We start from the raw sequence: 21,642 nt of genomic DNA, 5'->3' as shown, positions 1-21,642 counted from the left end.
AACATCTACATCTGGGTTATGGTATTTTTATGATATAGTGCAGGCAAAGAACTTGGATGGGGCCTAGCTAGTAGTAGTCACCATTTTCCCTTAAAATAGTTGGAATTTATTGAGCACATGCCTTGTGTCAGTCACCATGCCAAACACTTAATGTCTGTTATCTAACTTAAACCTCATACCAGTCCAATGAGATAGACTCTATTTTCATTTGCACGTGAAATTGAGGCGAGTGAACAGTTGAACCTAAATAAGAATCGAGACTGGACTGACTCCAAACATCTTAGCTAATTTTAACCTCTATAGTCTGATGTCTGGGTTCACTGTTTGTTCAGTGATATATGGCCTTAAAGATGTCATACTGAAAATGATCAGACTGTAAAATCTAATAGAACTAATGAAAATGCAGTTTTAACTACATCATGAGCTCATTAGTCAGGCTCGCTACCAGCATCTACAGGGTTCTGGCTGAAAAACAAATTGAGGCCCACAATACTCTGCTTTTAATATTTAAAAGTAAGAAGCTGGGGCCAGCACTGTGGCGTAGTAGGCTAAGCCTCTGCCTGGGGCACCGACATCCCATACGGGTGCTGGTTCATATTCCTGCTGTTCCACTTCCAATCCAGCTCTTTGCTAATGGCTTGGGAAAGCAGTGGAGGGTGGCCCAAGTGCTTGGGGCTCTGCACCTGCGTGGGAGACCTGGAAGATGCTCCTGGCTCTGGATTGGCCCGCTTCTAGCTGTTGCAGCCATTTGGAGAGTGAACCAGTGGATGGAAGATCTTTCTCTCTTGTCTCTCCCTTTCTCTGTAACTCTACTTCAAAAATAAATAAATAAAATACTTTTTAAAAAAGCTACTTGTTTAGAAAATTGCTTTGCTTTTTTTTATCTTGACAAGTATACCTTCACAACAACCTGGAATGTGGCCAAATTTCAATTTAAAATTTTCTGATTTTATGCAATTGCATGACAGAATATGGCAATGCAAGGAGAGTTGGCCCTGAACCCACAGGCTGCTTCCTTACTCTGTCCACTTCTTGATATGTTCTACCTGTTGAGGAGCCTGGAATATGTGTGTGGGTGTGGGTGTGTATATTTGTATATGGAAAGTTTTGAAACCCATGGGTACTGTAAAAAGTCCATGGAAATGCATATGAGAAAACTGTATGGATTCTATTTTTTTTTTTTTTTTGCACCAAAATAAGCTATTAGAATTCCGTTTTTCCATGCAACTGTTTGGGCAGTTTGAGTGATGGAAGTATGTCTAGAATGGGGTATGTGTTCTAGCTGTGCACATCACACTGGCATCATTCACTCTTACCCCGTGGGAAGAGAGCCAGAAGACAGAGTAAAGTTAGGTCCTGGGCAAAGGTTACTCCTGAGAAGATTGAAGAGTGGTGTTTTCTCTAGAAAGTTCTCTTTCAAACTTTAATCCAATTCCAGTGGAATTGAAAGTGAGTAAGGAGGGGCTGGCCCTGCCCAGCAGGAGTATCTCATATGGGTGCCATTTTAAGATCCAGCTGCTCCACTTTGATCCAGCTCCCTGCTAATGCACTTGGGAAAGCAGCAGCAGATGGCCTAAGTCCTCCAGGCCCCTGTAACCATGTGGGAGATTGTGATGAAGCTCCTAGCTCTGGGCTTTAGCCTGGCCCAGTCCTGGCCTTTCCAGCCATTTGGGAAGTGAACCAGCCTCCCTCTGTGTAACTGCCTTTCAAATTAAAAAAAATTTTTTTTAAATAAATTTTTTTAAGAAAGTGAATAGATTGAAGAAGAAGGATTCAAAAACATTCAACACTTAATATTTTTTTTTAAGTTACTAGAGTGGAAGGAAGCTTCCTTAATCAGAATATATATACACAGAAAAAAATCTGAATGGTAAAACTTTTAAAACATTCACATTAAAGTTAAACACAAAAGATCGCTATGCTCACCCCTACCATCAATATTGTAATAGAGGTTCTAACTAATGGAGTAAAAGGCAGAGGAGGGGGTGAGTTTTGGACTTAAAAAGGAAAAACATCTCCAAAAGTGGGGCAATAGTATATGTCTCCGGAGAATGATGTAAGCAAGGATCTATGAAGTGTTCTTATAAAGCAAACAAAAAGGTAACCATCCAATTAAATCTCCAGATGTTAACTGGTAGTTTAAGGAACAAATTAAGCATCACCATGAAGATGTCAGTGGAATCATGAAATGGGAAATTCTACAGGACAATAAGATTCTTCAAATGGTAGGTGGGGCATGGTGGGTAAAGCCACCGCCTGCAATGCCAGCATCTCATATGGGTACCGGTTCGGGTCCTGGCTGCTCCACTTCTGATTCAGCTCTGTTGTGGCCTGGGAAAGCAGTAAAAGATGGCCCAAGTCCTTGGGTCCCTGCACCCACGTGAGACTTGGGAGAAGCTCCTGGCTTTTGGCTTCGGATTGGCACAGCTCCAGCCATAGCTGCCAACTGGGGAGTAAACCAGCGGATAGAAGACCTCTCTGTCTCTCTGCCTCTGCTTCTCTGTAACTCTACCTTTCAAATAAGTAATTAAATCTTTAAAAAAAACAAAGGGTAGGTCAGGGGGAACACTGTCATGAACTGAATGCAATGTGACAATCTTGTTCATATCCTGATTTTACCAAGAGAGGCAGTTTTGAGACAGATAATTGAACATGGAACAGGTATTAGATAATACAAAGGAATATTAATTTTATTGGGCATGACAATGGTATTATGTTTTTAGAAGATAAGAAAAGGCCTAATGGAGATACACATTAAAGTATGCATGCGTAACATGAATGGGATTTTTGTTTAAAATATTCCGGGAAAAAAAAATCAGAGAAGACAAATGAATGGCAGATGGTAAGACTGTTTGTGGGGACTGACTGGTGTTGTGGCATAGTGGGTTAAGCTGCTGCTTATGATGCCAGCTTCCAATACGGGAGTGCTGTTCAAGTCCCAGCTGCTCTGCTTCTGTTCTTGCTCCCGAATAATGCTGCTGGGAAATCTGGAAGATGACCAAAGTACCTGGGCCCCTGCAACCCCATTGGGAGACTCAGATGGAATTCTGGCTCCTGTCTTCAGCCTGGCCCATCTCTGGCCATAGCAACCATTTGGGGAGTAACCAGTGGATGGAAGTTCTCTCTCTTGCTACTTCTCACTGTCTCTGTCACCCTGTCTTTCAAATAAATAAATAAACCTTAAAAAAAAAAAAAAAAGCAAAGCTGGCTACTAAGAACAAGGGGATTCATTATATTGTTTCTTGTGTTTGAACATTTCCATATTATAGGTTTATTTTTTAAAAGAAAATGTTAAATATTAAGATATTTGCTGGCCGGCGCCACGGCTCACTAGGCTAATCCTCCGCCTTGCGGCGCTGGCACACTGGGTTCTAGTCCCGGTCGGGGCGCCGGATTCTGTCCTGGTTGCCCCTCTTCCAGGCCAGCTCTCTGCTGTGGCCAGGAAGTGCAGTGGAGGATGGCCCAAGTGCTTGGGCCCTGCACCCCATGGGAGACCAGGAGAAGCACCTGGCTCCTGCCATCGGATCAGCGCGGTGAGCAGGCTGCAGCGCGCTGGCCGCGGCGGCCATTGGAGGGTGAACCAACGGCAAAGGAAGACCTTTCTCTCTGTCTCTCTCTCTCTCACTGTCCACTCTGCCTGTCAAAAAAAAAAAAAAAAAAAAAAAAGATATTTGCTAACTGAACTTTTTTAAAAAAAGGATAAAAGTTTGGGTGGTAGATATGCTAATTACCCCAAGTTGATCATTAGCTAATATATACATGAATCAAAACATCACATTCACCTAAAAAAATTAAGATGTTAGTGTTTGCATAATATGAATTTCTCTATGAAAAATCTTAACTTTCAGTCAAAATATCAGGATAGCAGAATTCAGCAAAGTTTTTGGGAAATGTGAATTATAGTCATACCCTTCACAGTGGCAAAGATTGTAACAGTCTGACCACATCTAATGTTGGTTGAGAGTTTGGAACAAAGAGGACTTATCACTTTTAGCAAATGTGCGAACTGGTCTAATACTCCTACTCTCTGACCCAGTATACATTTTAAAGACATTCTTGGGGCTGGCACTGTGGTGTAGTTGGTAAAGCTGCAGCCTGCAGTGCTGGCATCCCATATGGGCGCCGGTTCAAGTCCTGACTGCTCCACTTCTGATCCAGCTCTCTGCTATGGCCTGGGAAAGCAATAGAGGATGGCCCAAGTGCTTGGGTCCCTGTACCTGCGTGGAAAGACCTGGAGGAAGCTCCTGGATCCTGGCCTCAGATCAGCGGAGCTCTGGCCTTTGTGGCCAATTGGAGAGTGAATCAGCAGATGGAAGATCTCTGTCTCTCCTCTCTCTAACTCTGACTTTCAAATAAACAAATCTTAAAAAAAAAAAAAAGACATTCTTGCCTATATGCACAAGCAGATCCCATACAAAGATGTATTTTGTGTAAAAACAAACCATTGAAACAATCCAAATATCCAACATTAGGGAAATAGAAAAACAAATGGTGATATATGTATTCAGGGATACAATTAAGACATGGATAAATCGTCAAAAAATAATGTTGAGTGAGAAAAGTGATCTGGAGAACATTCACATATGACCATGCAGATTTTATAAGGCCACAGTGACACTAAATGTATGTATCCATAAACATTTAAATATAGTAAAAGTAAAACATGGACTAGAATGAGTTCTAATTTGTGATAGAAGTTGCCTATGAAGAGAGGGAAATGATGCAGAGGACAAAGAAGAGTTAAACTTTATCCATAATATTTATTTCATTATAAAAAATCTGAGATGAAATCTGTTAATATTTTTTAATTCTTGATGATAGGTACACAAATGATTGTCTCATTATTACCTGAACTTTTTAAATAAAAAAAATCTTGAAAATAAGAACAATGAAAACATGTTCAGTCATGGCATTTTTCTTAAATGACTAAGGCGTCGTGGATACAGAATAGAAGACTCAGTAGTTTTATTTTAGTTTTCATGTCAACTTCCAATTTGCAGTTGGCTGAGAATAAAAGTGTTCTAAACTTCACCATAAATGAAAAGCTTACTAAAAACTAAACAACTGAAAATGTTATCTGATGAAAGAAGGAGTCACATTTAAGGTACCGTGATTTCAAGAAGTTTTTCCTTGGCTTCTTGTGTCCCAGGGTTAATTTGTATTATGCAATCCGTAGTAATATTCAGCCACGAGGTGTTTGGAGAATTCTGGGAAGCATTTCTGTCTTGTTTGTAGCTATGGGAAAAGATTCCACTTGGTCCTAGAAGGATGCGTGTTCTTAAGATAGAGTATTTTAAATTTTCACTGGCCACTGAAATTTAAAAAGGATTAAAAAATTCTATGAAGTAGTATTCTTCGGACTCTTTCATCAAACTCAGTACACATTTTCAGCTGGATTCCACGATGTGTGTGATTTCTTTGAAATAAAATCCGAACCTTGTTTTAATAATAAAAAGATTGGTGGTTTAGATTATTGTAGCTCTTGGGGTAGGCTCCTTCGGACTTTTACTAAGTACTGTACTTTAGAAATTCGTCTATAGGAGGTAAGTATGGGCAGGCGAGTTTAATTTTCTATTTTTGCGTTGTTTAAATAAAAGCTTTGCCGTCCCGCCCGAGCAGTTCTAACCAATGTGGAATAGTTGTGTGTGTGTGTTTTCAGACACTTGTGTATTGTGTATCGATAATTTGTCGTAAGAATTAAACCACATGTACTGTGTTAGTGTCTAAATTTGTTCTGAGAGCTCCACGTTGTGGTATTCATAATCGAGGAAGAAGCCATTGCTTTAAGAGAGGGGCTTTGCTTTCTCATGTCTAATAATATCGGTAAACTTTGTTGATGCGGGTTTATCCTCCCTGCTCCCCCGCTTAAAACGGAGGGAAGAAAGTGCTGAAAACACCCGAAAGGAAACGGTTACTCAGCGATCTGTTGAAATCGGCTTCGTCGCTGACGTTCTCCAAGCGTGTCCAACTCCCTAGGGCGGCAGAGGTAGTTTGTCTTCTTTCGGCCACCGTCGCGTCAGCGCTGCGGAGTATTTTGTCCGCCTGCCGCCGCCGTCCCGGCTTACTAGTCACCGAGTTCCAGGGCACAGGAACTTGTGTTTTGGGTGAGCCGGCTAGTATTACCGGCATCATGGAGTCACCCTTTAGCCCGGGACTCCCTCACAGACCAGATGAAGACTGGGGTAAGTGGGATCCGAGAAAGTACCGTGACTTAAGGGGTCTGGTCCACGTCTACGGGTTCCTTCCGCCCACTCGTAGTGACAGGTGTGGACGAACCGTGCCCGGGGAATGAGACCACTCGTCGCTTCCGTCGGTGGTCCTATAACAGAGTCGCAGAAACATTCGGTGCCTGTCCTGGCCACAGCGGGAGTACAGAGCTGTCTAATTGGAGTAGCTGTCGCCCGCACTGTTCCCCCCGGGGAAGTACCAGGTGATCCTTATTTGGGGCGAACATTTGCCCTCGGGGTGGCCGTGATCGCCAGAAAGGTTGCAGACTATTTTCTCAGAATGTGGGATGTTGGCGGTGGTCGTAGCGGAGTGGGTTCGTGTGTGTGTGTGTGTCTGAGAGAATGTGGATGTGTACCGAAAATCCTCATCTCACAGCTTTCTCTCGTAGCTCAAGGGTGTTGTCCATCTTGGCAGAGAAGCCAAGTACCCAACCACCTGACCTCTGGTCCTTGATCACCGAGACCTGTCAATTATAAACTGATACGATCCTGGCTGCTCCTAAGTTACAGCTCCGAATTTTCGTGCTAGACGTATTTTGTGTGGTTCCAGTGGTCAGGAAAAGATGGGATGGAAAGTAGTGGGAATGAAAGTGGAGGAAGTTTGTCATCTTAAGTGTTTAGAGGAAATTGTATTCCCCTTTTGATCCCAAGACGTAAAATACTAAGTACTGTTTTGGGGTTCCGGTGTGGATTTGGGATTGTGTAGGTCCAGAATGTCTTTCCCCCTAGAGCCAGCATTCTCAGTAGCGTGAGTGGAATCTCAATGCCGTTTATTGAGCCAAAATCCTCATTGGATTTCAAGAGCAGAAGTTTTCTAAAATTATAGTCTATTAGAGATTTACTTCAATCCTTGGTAGATTTTCTAAAAATTTCTGGGCGTTCTTTAGACTATTATCAGTGCATAGTCCCAAGCCAAATAATTGTAATTATAACAGTTACTATTTACTTAGCAGTTTATTTGTGTCGGGCACCCTATTTAGCTCTAATCTGCTCCACAGTCCAGCAAGATACTATTATTTTGCAGATGAGGAATGAGGCTAAGAGAGAATCTGTGCTCAGAGCCTTAGAGGTAGGGAGTGGCAGAAGCAGGATCAGAACCAGGTTGGTCCACCTCCAAGACCTGTGCCCTAGTCTCTAGTAGTGCTCTCCTAAGGTATTTCTACAAGTTTCATTCCAAGATCCCTCAGTTGTTAACAAGTCCACTTCAGTATGTCAGTATGTTATGTTTTGATTTGTTTTCTCAGCTACTCAGTGACTATATTTGTATGTTTCTTTAGGAGAATTCTGATGGCATTATTGTATTTTGTCTCCTGATACCCAGGCTGCATTTTCCTGATACCTAGACATAATGGTTTTTATTTTTTAATTTATTTTAAATCAGTAGCAGTCTTTTTTTCTAAAGATTTATTTTTTATTTATTTGAAAGAGTAGAGTCAGAGAGAGGGAGAGGTCTTCTATTCTGCTGGTTCACTCCCCAAATGACTGCAATGGCCAGAACTGAGCTGATTTGAAGCCAGGAGCCAGGAGCTTCTGCTGGGTCTCCCACATGGGTGCAGAGGCCCAAGGAGTTGGGCCATCTTTCTGTGCTTTCCCAGGCCATAGCAGAGAGCTGGATGGGAAGAGGAGCATCTGGTACTCAAACCGGAACTCATACAGGATGCCGGCACTGCAGGCTGGGGCTTTAACCTGCTGCGCCACAGCGCCTGCCCCATGATGGTTTTTCACAGAGCATTAAGTTCTTGTAATTGGTTCAGTGACCACACTCCCAGTATCCTGCCCTGCCCTTCCCTGAATGTGTCTGTTTCCCGTTGTTTTCCAGGCTTCCCTTTTGGAACTGCTAACAATCTTCTGGTAGTTGAACACTTTAATTCAGATTCCTTAGGTGTTCAGTAAGTAGGATAGATGTTGCAAGCAGGCACTAGAGTAAAGCATTGTTGTCTGCTACTGTTTCTCAGTGAAATATGAATTCTTTCTCTAAGAGTTGCTGTTTTGGGTGTTCAGGTACTTCAGTGATTTACTTTATTTGTTAAAATATTAGAAGTTATTCATTTATGTTTAAAATCTAATTATATAGTTAGCACTTAATTCTAACATGTTTTAAATAATTTAATTAAATTGATTAACTTAGAACAGCCTATGACAGGATGTGCTTTTTTTCCCTTTTTTTTTTTTTTTAGGTAATGATAATTTAGGGGGTCTGCAAACATTTTCTAGAAAAGTTCAGATTGTAAATATTTTAGGCTTTGTGATCATATGGTTTCTTTATTTTTTATAGTTTTGTTTTTAAGATTTATTTTAATTATTTGAAAGATTTACAGAGAGAGGTAGAGCTAGAGAGAGAGGTCTTCCATCTGCTGGTTCACTCCCCAAATGGCCACAATGGCCAGAGCTGAGCTGACTGAAGCCTGAAGCCAGGAGCTTCCTCTGAGTCCCCCAAGCAGGTATAGGGACCCAAGCACCCAGACTATCCTCCACTGCCTTCCCAGGCACATCAGCAGGGAGCTGGGATGGAAGTGGAGCAGCCAGGACCTGAACTGGCGCTCATATGGGAAGCTGGCGCTACAGTGCTGGCCCTGATAATATGGTTTCTTTTCTTTTCTTTTTTTTTTTTTTATGGTCAAATATTACTTTTAATGTATTTTAAAAAGTTTTTATTTAATGAATGCATTTTTTTCATTGGTACTTTAGGAATATAGTAGTTCTTTCCCCCATTCCCACCCTCCCATCTCGACTCCCATCCTACCTCCCTCTCCATCTCCTTCTTCATTATGGTTCATTTTTAGTTTGATTTTATATACAGAGGACTAACTCAATGTTAAGTATAGATTTCAACAGTTTGCACCTATGCACACACACAACATATAGAGTACAGTTTGAGAACAAGTTTTGCAGTCGATTCTCATAGTACAACTCATTAAGGATGGAGTTCCTACATGGGGAGTAAGTGCACAGTGATTTCTGTTATTGCTTTAGCAATTAACACTCTTATTTATGACATCAGTGATCACCCGAGGCTCTTGCCATGGGCTGCCAAGGCTATAGAAGCCTTTTGTGACCATAGGTTCCATCGGTATTTGGACACCGCCGTAAGCAAAGTGGATGTTCTTTCCTCCCTTCAGAGAAGAGTACATCCTTCTTTGATGACTCTTTCTTTCCACTGAGGTCTCACAGAGATCCTTCATGTGGGATATTTTTTGCCACAAAGTCTTGGGTTTCGATAAGGTGGTTTCTGATGCAACTACTTGACTTCTCTATTGTAGCACAAAAGCAGCCATAGACAATGTAAACAAGTGAGCATGGCTGTGTTCCAATAAAACTTTATTTATGGACACACTGAAATTGGATAAATTTGCATAATTATTTTTAAATAATAGTTTTACTTTTTAAGGTACAATTTCAAGTTTATAGAATAAATGGATAGTACATAGAGTTCAATATATAACCACATCCCCTACAGTTTCTCCTATTGGTGACATCTTACATTAGAGTGGTCCGCTTGTTACAGTTGATGAGCTAGTAGTGATATATTATTCTTACCTAAAGTCCATAATTTCTATTAAATTTCACTCTGTTGGACGTTATATGGATTTTGAGAAATGAGTAATGACTTGTGTCCATCGTGTTACATTATCATGCAGAATAGTTTCACTGACCTAAAACTCTCCTGTGTTCATCCTTCCCTCCCTCACTTCCACTCCGCCCCCCCCACCCCCAGCCACTGATCTTTTCACTATCTCCATTGTTCTGCCTTTTGCACAATGTCATATAGTTGGAATTATATATTATGTGATCTTTTTGAATTGACTTCATTCACTTATCAATACATATTTAACAGTGTTCTGCCATGGATTATTGTGGCTGATAGCTCATTTCTTATTAGCACTGAATAGTAAGCACTACATTCTGTGGTTATTCTGCAGTATTATTAGTCTGCTCATCCTGCCTTAAGAAAATGCCATAGGCCGGCGCCGCGGCTCACTAGGCTAATCCTCCGCCTGCGGTGCCGGCACACCGGGTTCTAGTCCCGGTCCGGGCGCTGGATTCTGTCCTGGTTGCCCCTCTTCCAGGCCAGCTCTCTGCTATGGCCCGGGAGTGCAGTGGAGGATTGCCCAAGTCCTTGGGCCCTGCACTCGCATGGGAGACCAGGAGAAGCACCTGGTTCCTGGCTTTGGATCAGCGTAGTGTGCCGGCCGCAGCGCGCCAGCTGCCGCGGCCATTGGAGGGTGAACCAACGGCAAAAGGAAGACCTTTCTGTCTCTCTCTCACTGTCCACTCTGCCTGTCCAAAAAATAAAAAAATAAAAAGAAAAGAAAATGCCATAGTTCTGGAAGCTGGTAGTTCAAGGTTAGGATGCTAGCATGCTCAGGTTTTAGAGATTTCTCTTATAGATGACTGCCTTCTTGCTGTGGCCTTACATGGCATTGAGAGTCTTTCTCTTTTTATAAGGCCACAGTCCTATCAAATTAAGGCCTCACCCTTGTGACAACATTTAACTTTAAATACCTCCTAGAGAGCCTAACTCCAGATACAGTCATCTTGGGAGTAAAAGCTTCAACTTAGGGATTTGGGGGAGGGGCACAATTCAGCGCATAGCACAAATTTATCCATTTACTTATTTGAAGATATCCTGGTTGCTTTGGCAATTATATATAAGGCTGCTGGAGACATTTGTGTATGAGTTTTTTTGTGTGGATGTAAGTTTTCAAGTCATTTGGGTAAATACCAAGGAGCACAATTGCTGGATAGTATGGGAAGAATGTTTTGTTTTGTAAGATGCTGCCAAACTGTCTTCCAAAGTGCCTGTACCATTTTGCATTCACACCAGCAAAGACTGAGTATTCCTGTTGCTCCACATCCTCCCTAGCATTTGGTGTTGCCAGTGCTTTGGATTTTAGCCATTCTAATAGATGTGTAGTGGTATCTCATCATTTTAATTCCCTGATGAATATGATGTTTAGCATCTTTTCATATGCTTATTTGCCATCTATGTATTTTCTCCCTCCTCTTTTCCTTTCTCCCTCTTCCTTTCTTGCTGGCTTGCTTTTGTATTTGTGCAAAGGCTACGTCTTTTGCCATACATAAGAAACCTGTGTTAAGATCCCAGAAGAGGTGAATGATCAAGCTCAGAAGCTTCCATCTGCCACTGTGGTTTCTTTGTTATCTTATCTTGAGTTTCTTCTGTGAAGGTTCTCTTTGCCTGCTCACACTCACCAAAACCTGGCATTCTCTTGATGACACAGCTTTCCTTAAAGTCTTGGTGTGTGGTGGCTGTTTTCATTCTCAAAACCGTTTTACTATTGGGCCCCTGAAGATGGGGTAGGCATTTTCCTTGTCTTTCACTGCTACTTCCAGATCATTTTCCTTTCTTCCTTCCTACAAATATCTAGGCCTAAATCGCATTTTGCCACAATATACCATCCTTTCCCTCTTCTCCTTGTTGTCTTCTACTGATTCCTGCGTTACTCTCCCTCACTTTTTTTTTTTTTTTTTTTTTTGACAGGCAGAGTGGACAGTGAGAGAGAGAAAGGTCTTCCTTTGCCGTTGGTTCACCCTCCAATGGCCGCCGCGGCCGGCGCGCTGCGGCCGGCGCACCGCGCTGATCCGATGGCAGGAGCCAGGAGCCAGGTGCTTTTCCTGGTCTCCCATGGGGTGCAGGGCCCAAGCACCTGGGCCATCCTCCACTGCACTCCTGGGCCACAGCAGAGAGCTGGCCTGGAAGAGGGGCAACCGGGATAGAATCCAGCACCCCAACCGGGACTAGAACCCGGTGTGCCGGTGCCGCTAGGCGGAGGATTAGCCTAGTGAGCCGCGGCGCTCTCCCTCACTTTTTGAGAATTTTAACCAATAGCTTCCTGTTACTCTCTCCAGCATGACTTACATCACGATTCTTGTATGATTTAAGTATCTTCAGAGAAGACCTTCTAATATTCTGACCTCTCATTCCCTGGGCCTCCTTCTTGCCAGTGATCTTGTCTTTCACCTTGTGTTGACCATTTACTCCCCTGATCATAAGCATAGGTCTTGTAATTACCACTGGCACAACCTCGCTTTCAAACGTCGCACTTTGGCCACTGCCTTCTGTCTTACCAGCTCATTCTCCTTAGTATTCCTGTTCCACCAGTGGCTCAGCGTGCTGCGATTTTGTCATCTTTTCACTGTCCCTCATCCCCTTCCTGTTATTGCTTACTCTCTACTAGTTTAAAAAAACCACATTCATTGTAACCTTTCTTTGCTTATGCCTTTAATATCCTTGTCTTTCTCTTGTTTTGTACTTCTGTCTTGCATATACCACAACTTTAATTAACTTAAATCCAACTCTGCTTACTCCATGCCTACAACAGCTGAATGCGGCTTAAAAAAAATTAATCCTGCTGACTGCACTGACTGATGTCACCTTATGATGGTATTTCCTTGGTCCTCTCACTCTCCCACTCTGAGGAGTTATTTTTTTTAAAGATTATTTATTTAGTTAGTTATTTGAGAGGTAGAGCTATAGACAAAGAGAGAGAGAGAGAGAGAAAGAGAGAGAGAGATATCTTCCATCCGCTGGTTAACTCTCCAAATGGTTGCAACAGCCAGAGATGGACCAATCTGAAGTCAGGAGCCAGGAGCTTCTTCCAGGTCTCCCATGTGGGTGCAGGGGCCCACACACATAGGCCACCTTCCTCTGCTTTCCCAGGCCATAGCAGAGTGGGATCTGAAGAGGAGCAGCCGGAACACAAACCCGTGCTGCAGGTGAAGGCTCAACTACGCCACAGTGCCGGCCCCGAGGATTGTTTTAGAAAGTTTCTTTTATCTTCAAACAACCAACACCTCCTCCTCACCCCCCAATCCTTCCATGTATGCGTTAGATCCTTCCTCTTTTAAGAATGCTGCTTGAGCTATTATTCCTTCTGTTTCCTTTTTCCTTTTCTGCTAGATCATATCTGTCAGTAATTACACGTGTACTTACTTCTCTATTCAGAGAAACAACGAAAAGGAAAAAGCCCTCAGAAACCACTGAACTTGTTACTTCCCCTCTCCCTGCCACATATTTCTCTTCTTCATCTTACAGCAGAATTTCTTGGCAAAGTCCCACTCACTGACTCCAGTCTGTCTGCTCTCCAGTATGTCTATCTCTTGGACCCACTCCAATCAGACTCTACCACTCCACTGAAAAAGCTGTTTGAAGAGTCACCACTGAACTCTCTGTTGTTAAACCCAGTGACCATTTCTCATTTTATTAAACTTAAGAAATAAACAAAGAAAAAAAAGGCCAAGGTGGATATCAGGCAGGAAAGCTTCTTGAGAAAGTGAAGAGTCATAGCTTCTATAGTTTACTACCCTTGAGGACAATTTAAATGTTAGTAGTGTGGGGTTGGTGAAGATAATATAAGGATAGGCAATAGGTTTAGAGATACTTGAGAGGTAACCTCTGCCACCAGTTTCTTATGGGTGCTTCTAGAATATTCTATAAATATACAAGGGTGTTTTTCAACCCACCTTGTTTTAACCACAGAAAAGTTGAAAGATCAGTACACCAGTATCCTGTGTTTCCCTTATCTAGATTTATCAGCTGTTAACATCCTGCCACGCTCACTTTGTCTCTCAGTATTACCCACAATTGCCTCCTCTTTCACCATTTGAAAGTGGGCTGAAGGTACCGGTGCTGTGGCGTAGTGGGTAAAGCCACTACCTGCAGTGCAGGCATCCCATATGGGTGCCAGTTCGAGTCCAGGCTGCTCCACTTCAATCCACCTCCCTGCTATGGCCTGGGAAAGCAATGAAAGGTGGCCTATGTCCTTGGGTGCCTGCACCCATGTGGGAAACCAGGAGGAGGTTCATTGCTCCTGGCTTCAGATAGGCACAGCTCTGGCTGTTGCAGCCAATTAGGGGGTGAACTAACGGATGGAAGACCTCTCTCTTTCTCTCTCTCTCTGCCTCTCCTTCTTTCTCTGTATAACTCTTGACTTTCAAATAAATAAATCTTAAAAAAAAAAAGAAAGCAGACTGAAGATAATGTGAAACTCCTGAACCCTTCATCACGTATTTCCTAAGAACAAGGAAGTGTTTATTTTTAAAAAATGTGAATTCACAGTAATACTGCAGTTCAGAGCATTGTATACTCAGGTGTTGCATGACAACTAGGGCATGTTCTGAGAAGTTCATCATTGTGTGATTATTGTAGAATGGACGTATACAAACCTCAATGATAAATAGCCTGCTCCACACCGAGACAATATGGTGTATACATATACATGGTGTTACTCCTGGGGCTGTGATGAGCACGACAACGTGCAGTAAAACCAAGCATGAGCTGTGACCAAGAGACATGGTGAACCCAAGATGTCTGAGGCTGCTGCCCGAGTAACACAGCATATTGTTTTACAGTAAACTTTTTCAGTAGGGATACACTGTAAAAGAATTATAAATATTACAGTAAATACATAAAACAGTAACATGGTCATTTATTGTCAAGTATTAGATACATGCATTTCATAATTGTATATGCTATACTTTTTGTAGAACTGGTAGTACAGTAGGTTTGTTTACATGGGCATAACAAATCACAGGTATGTGAGTAATGTGTTGTACTATGATGGCTGTGACTTCACTAGGTCTTAGGAATCTCTCAGCTCCATTACGATTGAGTCCACTGTCGTATGCAGCTAATTGTCCAAAATGTCGTTAATGTGGTGCATGACTGTATTTGTAGTTCTCTTCTCTTACTTTAAGAATCCTCATTTCCAGTAGAATCCTTTGTTTTTTAGACTCAGTTTAGCTGCTCCATTGAAAATAGAATGAAAGAAGGGCAAAGGTAGAAGCAGAAAGCTACTGTAGCAGTCTCCTTGAGTTACAATGGTAGCAGTGGAAGTAGTGACAGGTGCTTGCATTGCAGATATATAATTACACATATATACATATATATACACACATGTATGGATATACATACTACTTTTTCTTTTGAAATAGTTTGAAACCATCAGAAAAAAATTGTAAGAACATTACAAAGAACTCTTGAATAGCTTTTATACAGATTCCTCAATTTGTTTTACTGTATCTACTCCATTTCTCTTTTATTTCTTGAGAGAGAGATGTAGTGACATATCACCTTCAAATACTGGCCCCCCAGAAGTCCCACAAGAGTACTTTCTTATATTACTACCTTACACTCCTTCCAGTCTGGAAATAAACAATAACACAGTACTCTCACCCAGTTCACTTCTGCTATCTGAGTTCATAATGACTCTTTTTTCTCTTCTAGGATCCTAGAATCCTACGTCCATGTGTGCAAATACACATGGCTTTTACCTATCAGGTCTTTTTAGTGTCTTTCAGTCTAGCACAGTTCCTTAGCCTTTTCCCATCTCATGTCCAGTCTGTCAGATGATCCGAAACCTGGGTCAATCCACTGTTTGCTCATGACCAGACTCAAGCCATGCATCCATGGCAGGAATGCCAGGGAAATGACGCTGTATGTGTCATACATATATGCTCTTCTCCATGCATCACGTGTGGGGGCACAGTATATTGACTGCTCTCAAGGTGATGTTCACCTTGGTTACGTGGTGAAGTTACTGTCAGCCACATTTCTGTCCTGCGAAGTCACTGGTTCCTCTTCTGTGTCTTACTAGTATTAAGGAGAGAGAATCTGACATGATACCACCCATCTGCCCTAGTCTCATTGATAACTCCAGCCTAATCAACTGCCACTCTGATGGTTGCCAAATTGTGATTCTGTCTACATTTTTTAATTGATATTGTGCTGTATTCAAGAGCTTACAGTACACTGGACTCATTGATTCATTTTCGATTCAGTGGGTTGTAGCCTGATACTCTTATTTTCTTTTCATGCTCAAATATTCCTGGATTTGATCACTGGAAACCATTCATGTTGCTACTTTTGTTCTTTTGACATGTCCCTGTCATTTGCTAAGAATTTCCTTATTTTCTGACACAAAAACTTCTGCAGGCTTGTTTTTCACTTTTTCTGTCTCTGCTGTGGAATCAGCCATTTCCCCAAGGAGCCCTTTACCGGAATTCTGTTTAGTGAAGGATGGTGTTTAATATCGAAGATATGGGCACATAGTATCTTCATTGCTACTGGGCTGTCATTTCTGCTAGCACCTTTCAGTAGACAGAACTAGAAAATGTGTGTGTGTCTAGATGTACACACACATACAAGCATCCATCGCTATCTGTGTATGTATTGTGTATTTAAAAAATGAGGTCATTTTCTAATGCTTTCAATTCCAGTTTAACATCTGAATGCTTCTTTTTAGTCCCTCCCCCTTTCCTTGTTTTGTTTTTAAAGATTTATTTATTTATTTATTTGAAATGCAGAGTTACAGAGAGGCAGAGGCAGAGGCAGAGAGAGAGAGAGAGAAAGGGCGAAATATCTTCCATCAGCTGGTTCACTCCCCAAATGATCAGAAGCCAGGAACCTGGAGCTTCCTCTGGGTCTCCCACGTAGGTGCAGCTACCCAAGGACTTGGGCCATCCTCCACTATTTTCCCAGGCACATTAGCAGGGAGCTGGATCGGAAGTGGAGCAGCTGGGACTTGAAATGGTGTCCATATGGGATGCCGACACTGCAGTCAGTGGATTTATGGGCTATATCACAATGCTGGCCTTTTTCCCGCCCCACCCCCTTGTTTTCAAATCCTTTCTCAGTGAGAAATCTGACTCCAGTTAGTTTAAATATGTTTAATCATTTGTTCAATGAATTAACATATTTGTTGCCTGTAATCAGTCTCCTAACCACTCTGGCTGCTCCTACATATTATGTTCCCCCTCCCACTGCCCTGTCTTATCAGGGACTGAAGCTGCAACCTCTAAGAGAGAACCCCATGGTCCACAACAGCCCATTTCCTTGGATAACACAAATTACTGCAGATGACTATGCGTAAAACTCGCGTCACCCTCACTGCTGCTTCCTTGGAAGCTGACGTCTCCATGTTGGAAAGGGTGGGATAGGAAAGGAAAGGAAGGACAGGAAGGGAAGGAAGAATGGAAAGAAAGGTAGGAAGCCAGATGATGCTTATGTATTTTGAAGACAGAGCCAATAGGATTTGCTGGAGGATTGAAAACAGTGAGGAAGAGACATAAACAATGATTTCCAAGGTTTTTGGCCTGACCAACTGAGAAAACTGAATGGTCATTAATTGAGATGAGGACATAACAATAGGGGGTTTGGTGTGGGGTGCTCAGGAGCTCAGTTTGGGATATGTCCTGTTTAAGATGCCTTTTCAACATCCAGGAGGAGATGTCAGTGCTCAGCATGTATGCATGTATCTTGACGTGCAGGCTAGAGATGTATATTTGGGAAGCCTTGGCATTTAGATTCTATTTAAAGCTATGAGCTCAGCTGAGATTGCAAAGGAAATAGAACTGATAGAAAAGTTGATGCTGAGCTCAGGGAGAATATCATCATGTTAGGGAGATGAAGAGGAGAGAGGAGGAGGAACTAGCAAAATAGTCAACCAGTGAGGCAGGAAGAAAACCAGGTGAGTGTAATATTTTGGAAGCTAAGTGGAGAAAATGCTGTAGTTAATGTGAAGGGATAAGCTGTGTAAATGCTGCTGCTAGAGCAAGTACGATGAGCACTCTGAGTTTATCACTGCATGTAGCAGTCTGAGGTCACTGGTGACATTAATAATAATTGGTATGTGTATGAGGAGGGGGAACTTGATTGGAGCAGGATCAAGAAAGTATGGGAAGAGAGAAATGAGAGCTAGCAGTTATAGAGAACTCTCAAGGAGTCCCAGCCTGTCGATAGGTCCATAGTCGCAGTCCCCTGCTTACTTGTTTTTCAGATCCGCAGCTGAGTTTAAGGTGGCCTTTTCTGAGGCTATTCAGTGCATGAATAACCTCTCATGATTATACATATGAAGGCTTTCACTATGTGCTGGCTGTGTAGTTCCTGAACCTGTGCATGAGGGAATCGCCAGAGGAGTTTCAGTGACATAATGAAAGAGCATACAAAGAAGGAACTAGACTTGGAAAACTCTTCAAAATGCTTGAAGTCCTGAGAAGTGTGAGAGAAACTTGATAGGTAGTGCGGCAGTCAGCCTTCGTGGACCTCATCAGCACCTTGCCCTTTTTCTACAAGAAGTTTTCAGTTTAGTTTCATAAAGAATGTTGTCTGTGTCCATACTTTTTTGTTTATAATGCCACTTGATTAGGAAATTGGAATAGATTTGCTGAAATGAATGGAATGGTTTAGATGAATGGTAAAAATTGGTTTTACCCTTAAGGCATGGTTGGCCAATACACAGGGTCTGTTACACTCTGTGGTCCTCCCCTGTCGGCGTTGCTGATCAACCACACGCTTTTTCATGCTGAGTCCAGATGTATCATCACAATTCTTGTTAGTAATGTTCCAGAAAGTGACTGTCAATTATTCTAGCATGCCATGTGATGTAAAGCCTTTTTAACTCCCTGGTGGAAGGATTTTGTTCACAACACAAAATTTATGTGGAAAACAATACATAAATTAGAAACTAGCTTTGAATTGCTTGGCATTCACACTGCTCCAGTTCTTCAATAATATTAACAGCTAACGAGAAGTCATAATAAAGCCAGAATAGGGATAGAGTGCTTGTTCTTTTTGTCCAGTTGTTGAATTGACCATCTCTGTTCTTTCTTTTTTTCCAAAGATTCTGCCCTGTTTTCTGAACTTGGTTATCTCACAGACACGGATGAGCTGCAATTGGATGCAGCCAATGAGATTTATGTAAGTATCTACTGGAGGAGAAATACTGAGTAATATAATATTTATTTTTTACCATAGTAATTGCAAGAAGATTTTAAGATAACAAGTTTAAACTAGTCATGTAAATTCAAATAACTTTACACTATTAAGTCTGAAAGTGAGTGGCATTCTGTAGTCAAAGAATTTAGGATAGTAGACATTGCTTTGGTCTTATGGAAAGATTTGAGATTTGAATTTCTTTTTAAGATTGATTTTATTTATTTGAAAGGCACAGTGAAAGAGAGAGACAAAGAGAGAGAAAGAGATCTTCTATCCATTGGTTCACTCCCCAAATGGCTGCAATGGTTGGGGCTGGGCCAGTTTAAAGTCAGGAGCCAGAAAGTGTGAGTGCAGGGCCCCAATATACTTGGGCCATCTTTTGCTGCTTTCTCAGATGCATTAGCAGGAAGTTGGAACAGAAATGGAGCAACTGGGACTTGAACTGGCAATCTGACATGGAATGCTGGTGTTGCTGTTGGTGGCTTCACCTGCTGTGCCATAACACCAATTGGAAAACTTGAATTCTAAGCTCACATTTGGTTTTAGGGAGTGCATGACATTGGAAAAGTCACTTGCCTGCCTACTTACTGGATTTTATTTTATTTTTTACAGATTTATTTATTTTTTAATTTGTTTTAAGGCAGAATTACAGAGAGGCAGAGAGAGAGGTCTTCATCCACTGGTTCACTCCCTAGATGGCTACAATAGCTAGAGCTGTGCCAGGAGCCAGGAGCTTCTTCTGGGTCTCCCACACAGGTTCAGTTGACATTTGGAATATCAACAGCCAATTTTGTACAGGTACTTCTGTGTTTCTTTGGAAAAATCTTTAAATAAATCCACTGGTTCATGCCCTAGATGGCTACAATAGCTAGAGCTGAAGCCAGGAGCCAGGAGCTTCTTCTGGGTCTCCCACACAGGTTCAGGGGCCCAAGGACTTGGGACATCTTCCACTGCTTTCCCAGACCATAGCAGAAAGCTGGATTGGAAGTAGAGTAGCCAGGACATGAACCAGCACCCATCTGGGATGCTGGCACTGCAGGCAGTGGCTTTACCTGCTATGCCACAGTGCCATCCCCAACTTAGTGGATTTTATAGCTACTTTGCTGCCTAAGGGAACCAGTGTGATGTTAAGGAACATATAGATGGACCTAGTTGAGTAGAACTTATCAACTTGTTTTTGGAAAGTTATGTATCATTACTGCAAAGGGCTCTGAAAATTAGATAACCCTTGCTTTTTGCCTTTAATTGGTTGGAGGTCTGTGTAGAAGCTATTATTGTGACATCTTGACTCCTTAAAAACATTTTGGATTTTTTTTCCTTGATTGGTACATATGAGGCTATTTGGCATATAGAATTCTTACTCTATTTTATTTTATAATGGTTGAGGTTCTGTTTCAGTAGGGAGGTAATTCAAGTGAGCAGAGCAATTTATTAACAAAATTGAATATTATCATTTTTAAGCTGTTAGTAATTTTAATATAAAAGTATTTAATGCTAGGGGCAGATTTATGGTGCAGGGGGTTAAGCCACTGCTTGAGACATGCATATCTCATATTGAAGTACCTGGGTTCAAATCCCACCTCCACTTGCCATCCATCTTCTTGCTAATATGCCTGGGAAGCAGCACTTGGTGGCCTAAGTATTTGGCTTTCTGCCACTCTTGTGGGATTTACAGATAGAGTTCCTGGCTCCTGGCTTTGGCCTGGCCCAGCCCTAGTTGTTGCAGGCAAAGAGAGAAAATCTCTGTCTTTCTCCCTCAATGTTACTCTGCCTTTCAAGTAAGTAAATAAGTTAAAAACAAAACAAAACCCAAAACCCTACACATAAAAAATGTATAATGCTTGCTTATTGAGTTTCAGACATTTCTCAAAGAATGCTTTAACAGTTGGACTGTGAATCAGTAGAAGAGAGTGAAGCACATGATTGATATATATATATATATATTTAAGATTTATTTATTTTCTTGGAAGTCAGAGTTACACACAGAGAGAAGGAGAGGCAGAGAGAGAGAGAGGTCTTCCATCCACTGGTTCAGGAGCTTCATCTGGGTCTCCCATGTAGGTGCAGGGGCCCAGACACTTAGGCCATCTTCTGCTGCTTTTCCCAGGCCATTAGCGATGAGCTAGATCAGAAGTGGAGCATCTGGAAAATGAAGCAGCACCCATATGGGATGCCAGCATCTCAGGTGGTGGCTTTGCTTGCTATGCCACAACACTGGCCTCCCTAACTTTTTTGATGTGTAGATTCAAATAAGAGAAAAAAGTGGAGGACCATAAAAACTGGTTCTTTTGTGGTTTGTTTTGATCCATGTGTACTTCCACACATTCTCTTTACATACCTTATATCAATATTTGCTCAGTTAATAGGCAGTATAATAAGAAAATAGTTTCCTTTATTTCCTTCTGTTACATTCCCAATAAAAATAAAATATATGATATTTTGAAAAGATGTTAGTGTCCTTAAATTATTAACAAATGATTGTTAACAATTACTAGGTAAATTTTTACTTTTTGATTCAGGCTTAATTTCTCCTTTGTTGCTGTTTTATCATCTGCCACACTGAATTAATATTGAATTAGGGGCAGCATTTGAGAGTGGTCAAGTCACTGAGTGGGGCACTTGCATCCCATTTAGGAGTAGCCTGTTCTAGTTCTAGCTCCTCCACTTTTGATCCATCTTCTT

The 21,642-nt window shown here is 41.8% G+C and overlaps 1 protein-coding gene across 2 annotated transcripts in view; it reads left to right on the top strand.

Annotated features, from left to right (window-relative positions):
* Window positions 1–5,971: 5,971 nt before the first annotated feature.
* The window catches only part of ATF6 (activating transcription factor 6), a 221,715-nt gene continuing 206,044 nt past the window's right edge, over window positions 5,972–21,642 (top strand). Inside the window, exons 1-2 of one of the 2 annotated variants that reach the window (XM_008265536.5) lie at window positions 5,972–6,182; window positions 18,866–18,942. In XM_008265536.5, the coding sequence (XP_008263758.5) occupies window positions 6,131–6,182; window positions 18,866–18,942 (129 nt within the window). In that variant the 5' untranslated portion in view covers window positions 5,972–6,130. Of the gene's footprint in view, window positions 6,183–6,267; window positions 6,431–18,865; window positions 18,943–21,642 lie in introns of those variants that run through there. The other variant, XM_089299668.1, reaches the window with a different exon arrangement.

This window comes from Oryctolagus cuniculus, chromosome 7 (assembly GCF_051225735.1).
Source record: "Oryctolagus cuniculus isolate XC-2025 breed Fujian yellow rabbit chromosome 7, ASM5122573v1, whole genome shotgun sequence".
NCBI classification, from domain to species: domain Eukaryota; kingdom Metazoa; phylum Chordata; class Mammalia; order Lagomorpha; family Leporidae; genus Oryctolagus; species Oryctolagus cuniculus.
The sequence above is the reverse complement of the archived record's forward strand: the minus strand, read 5'-3'. Positions and strand labels throughout refer to the sequence as shown.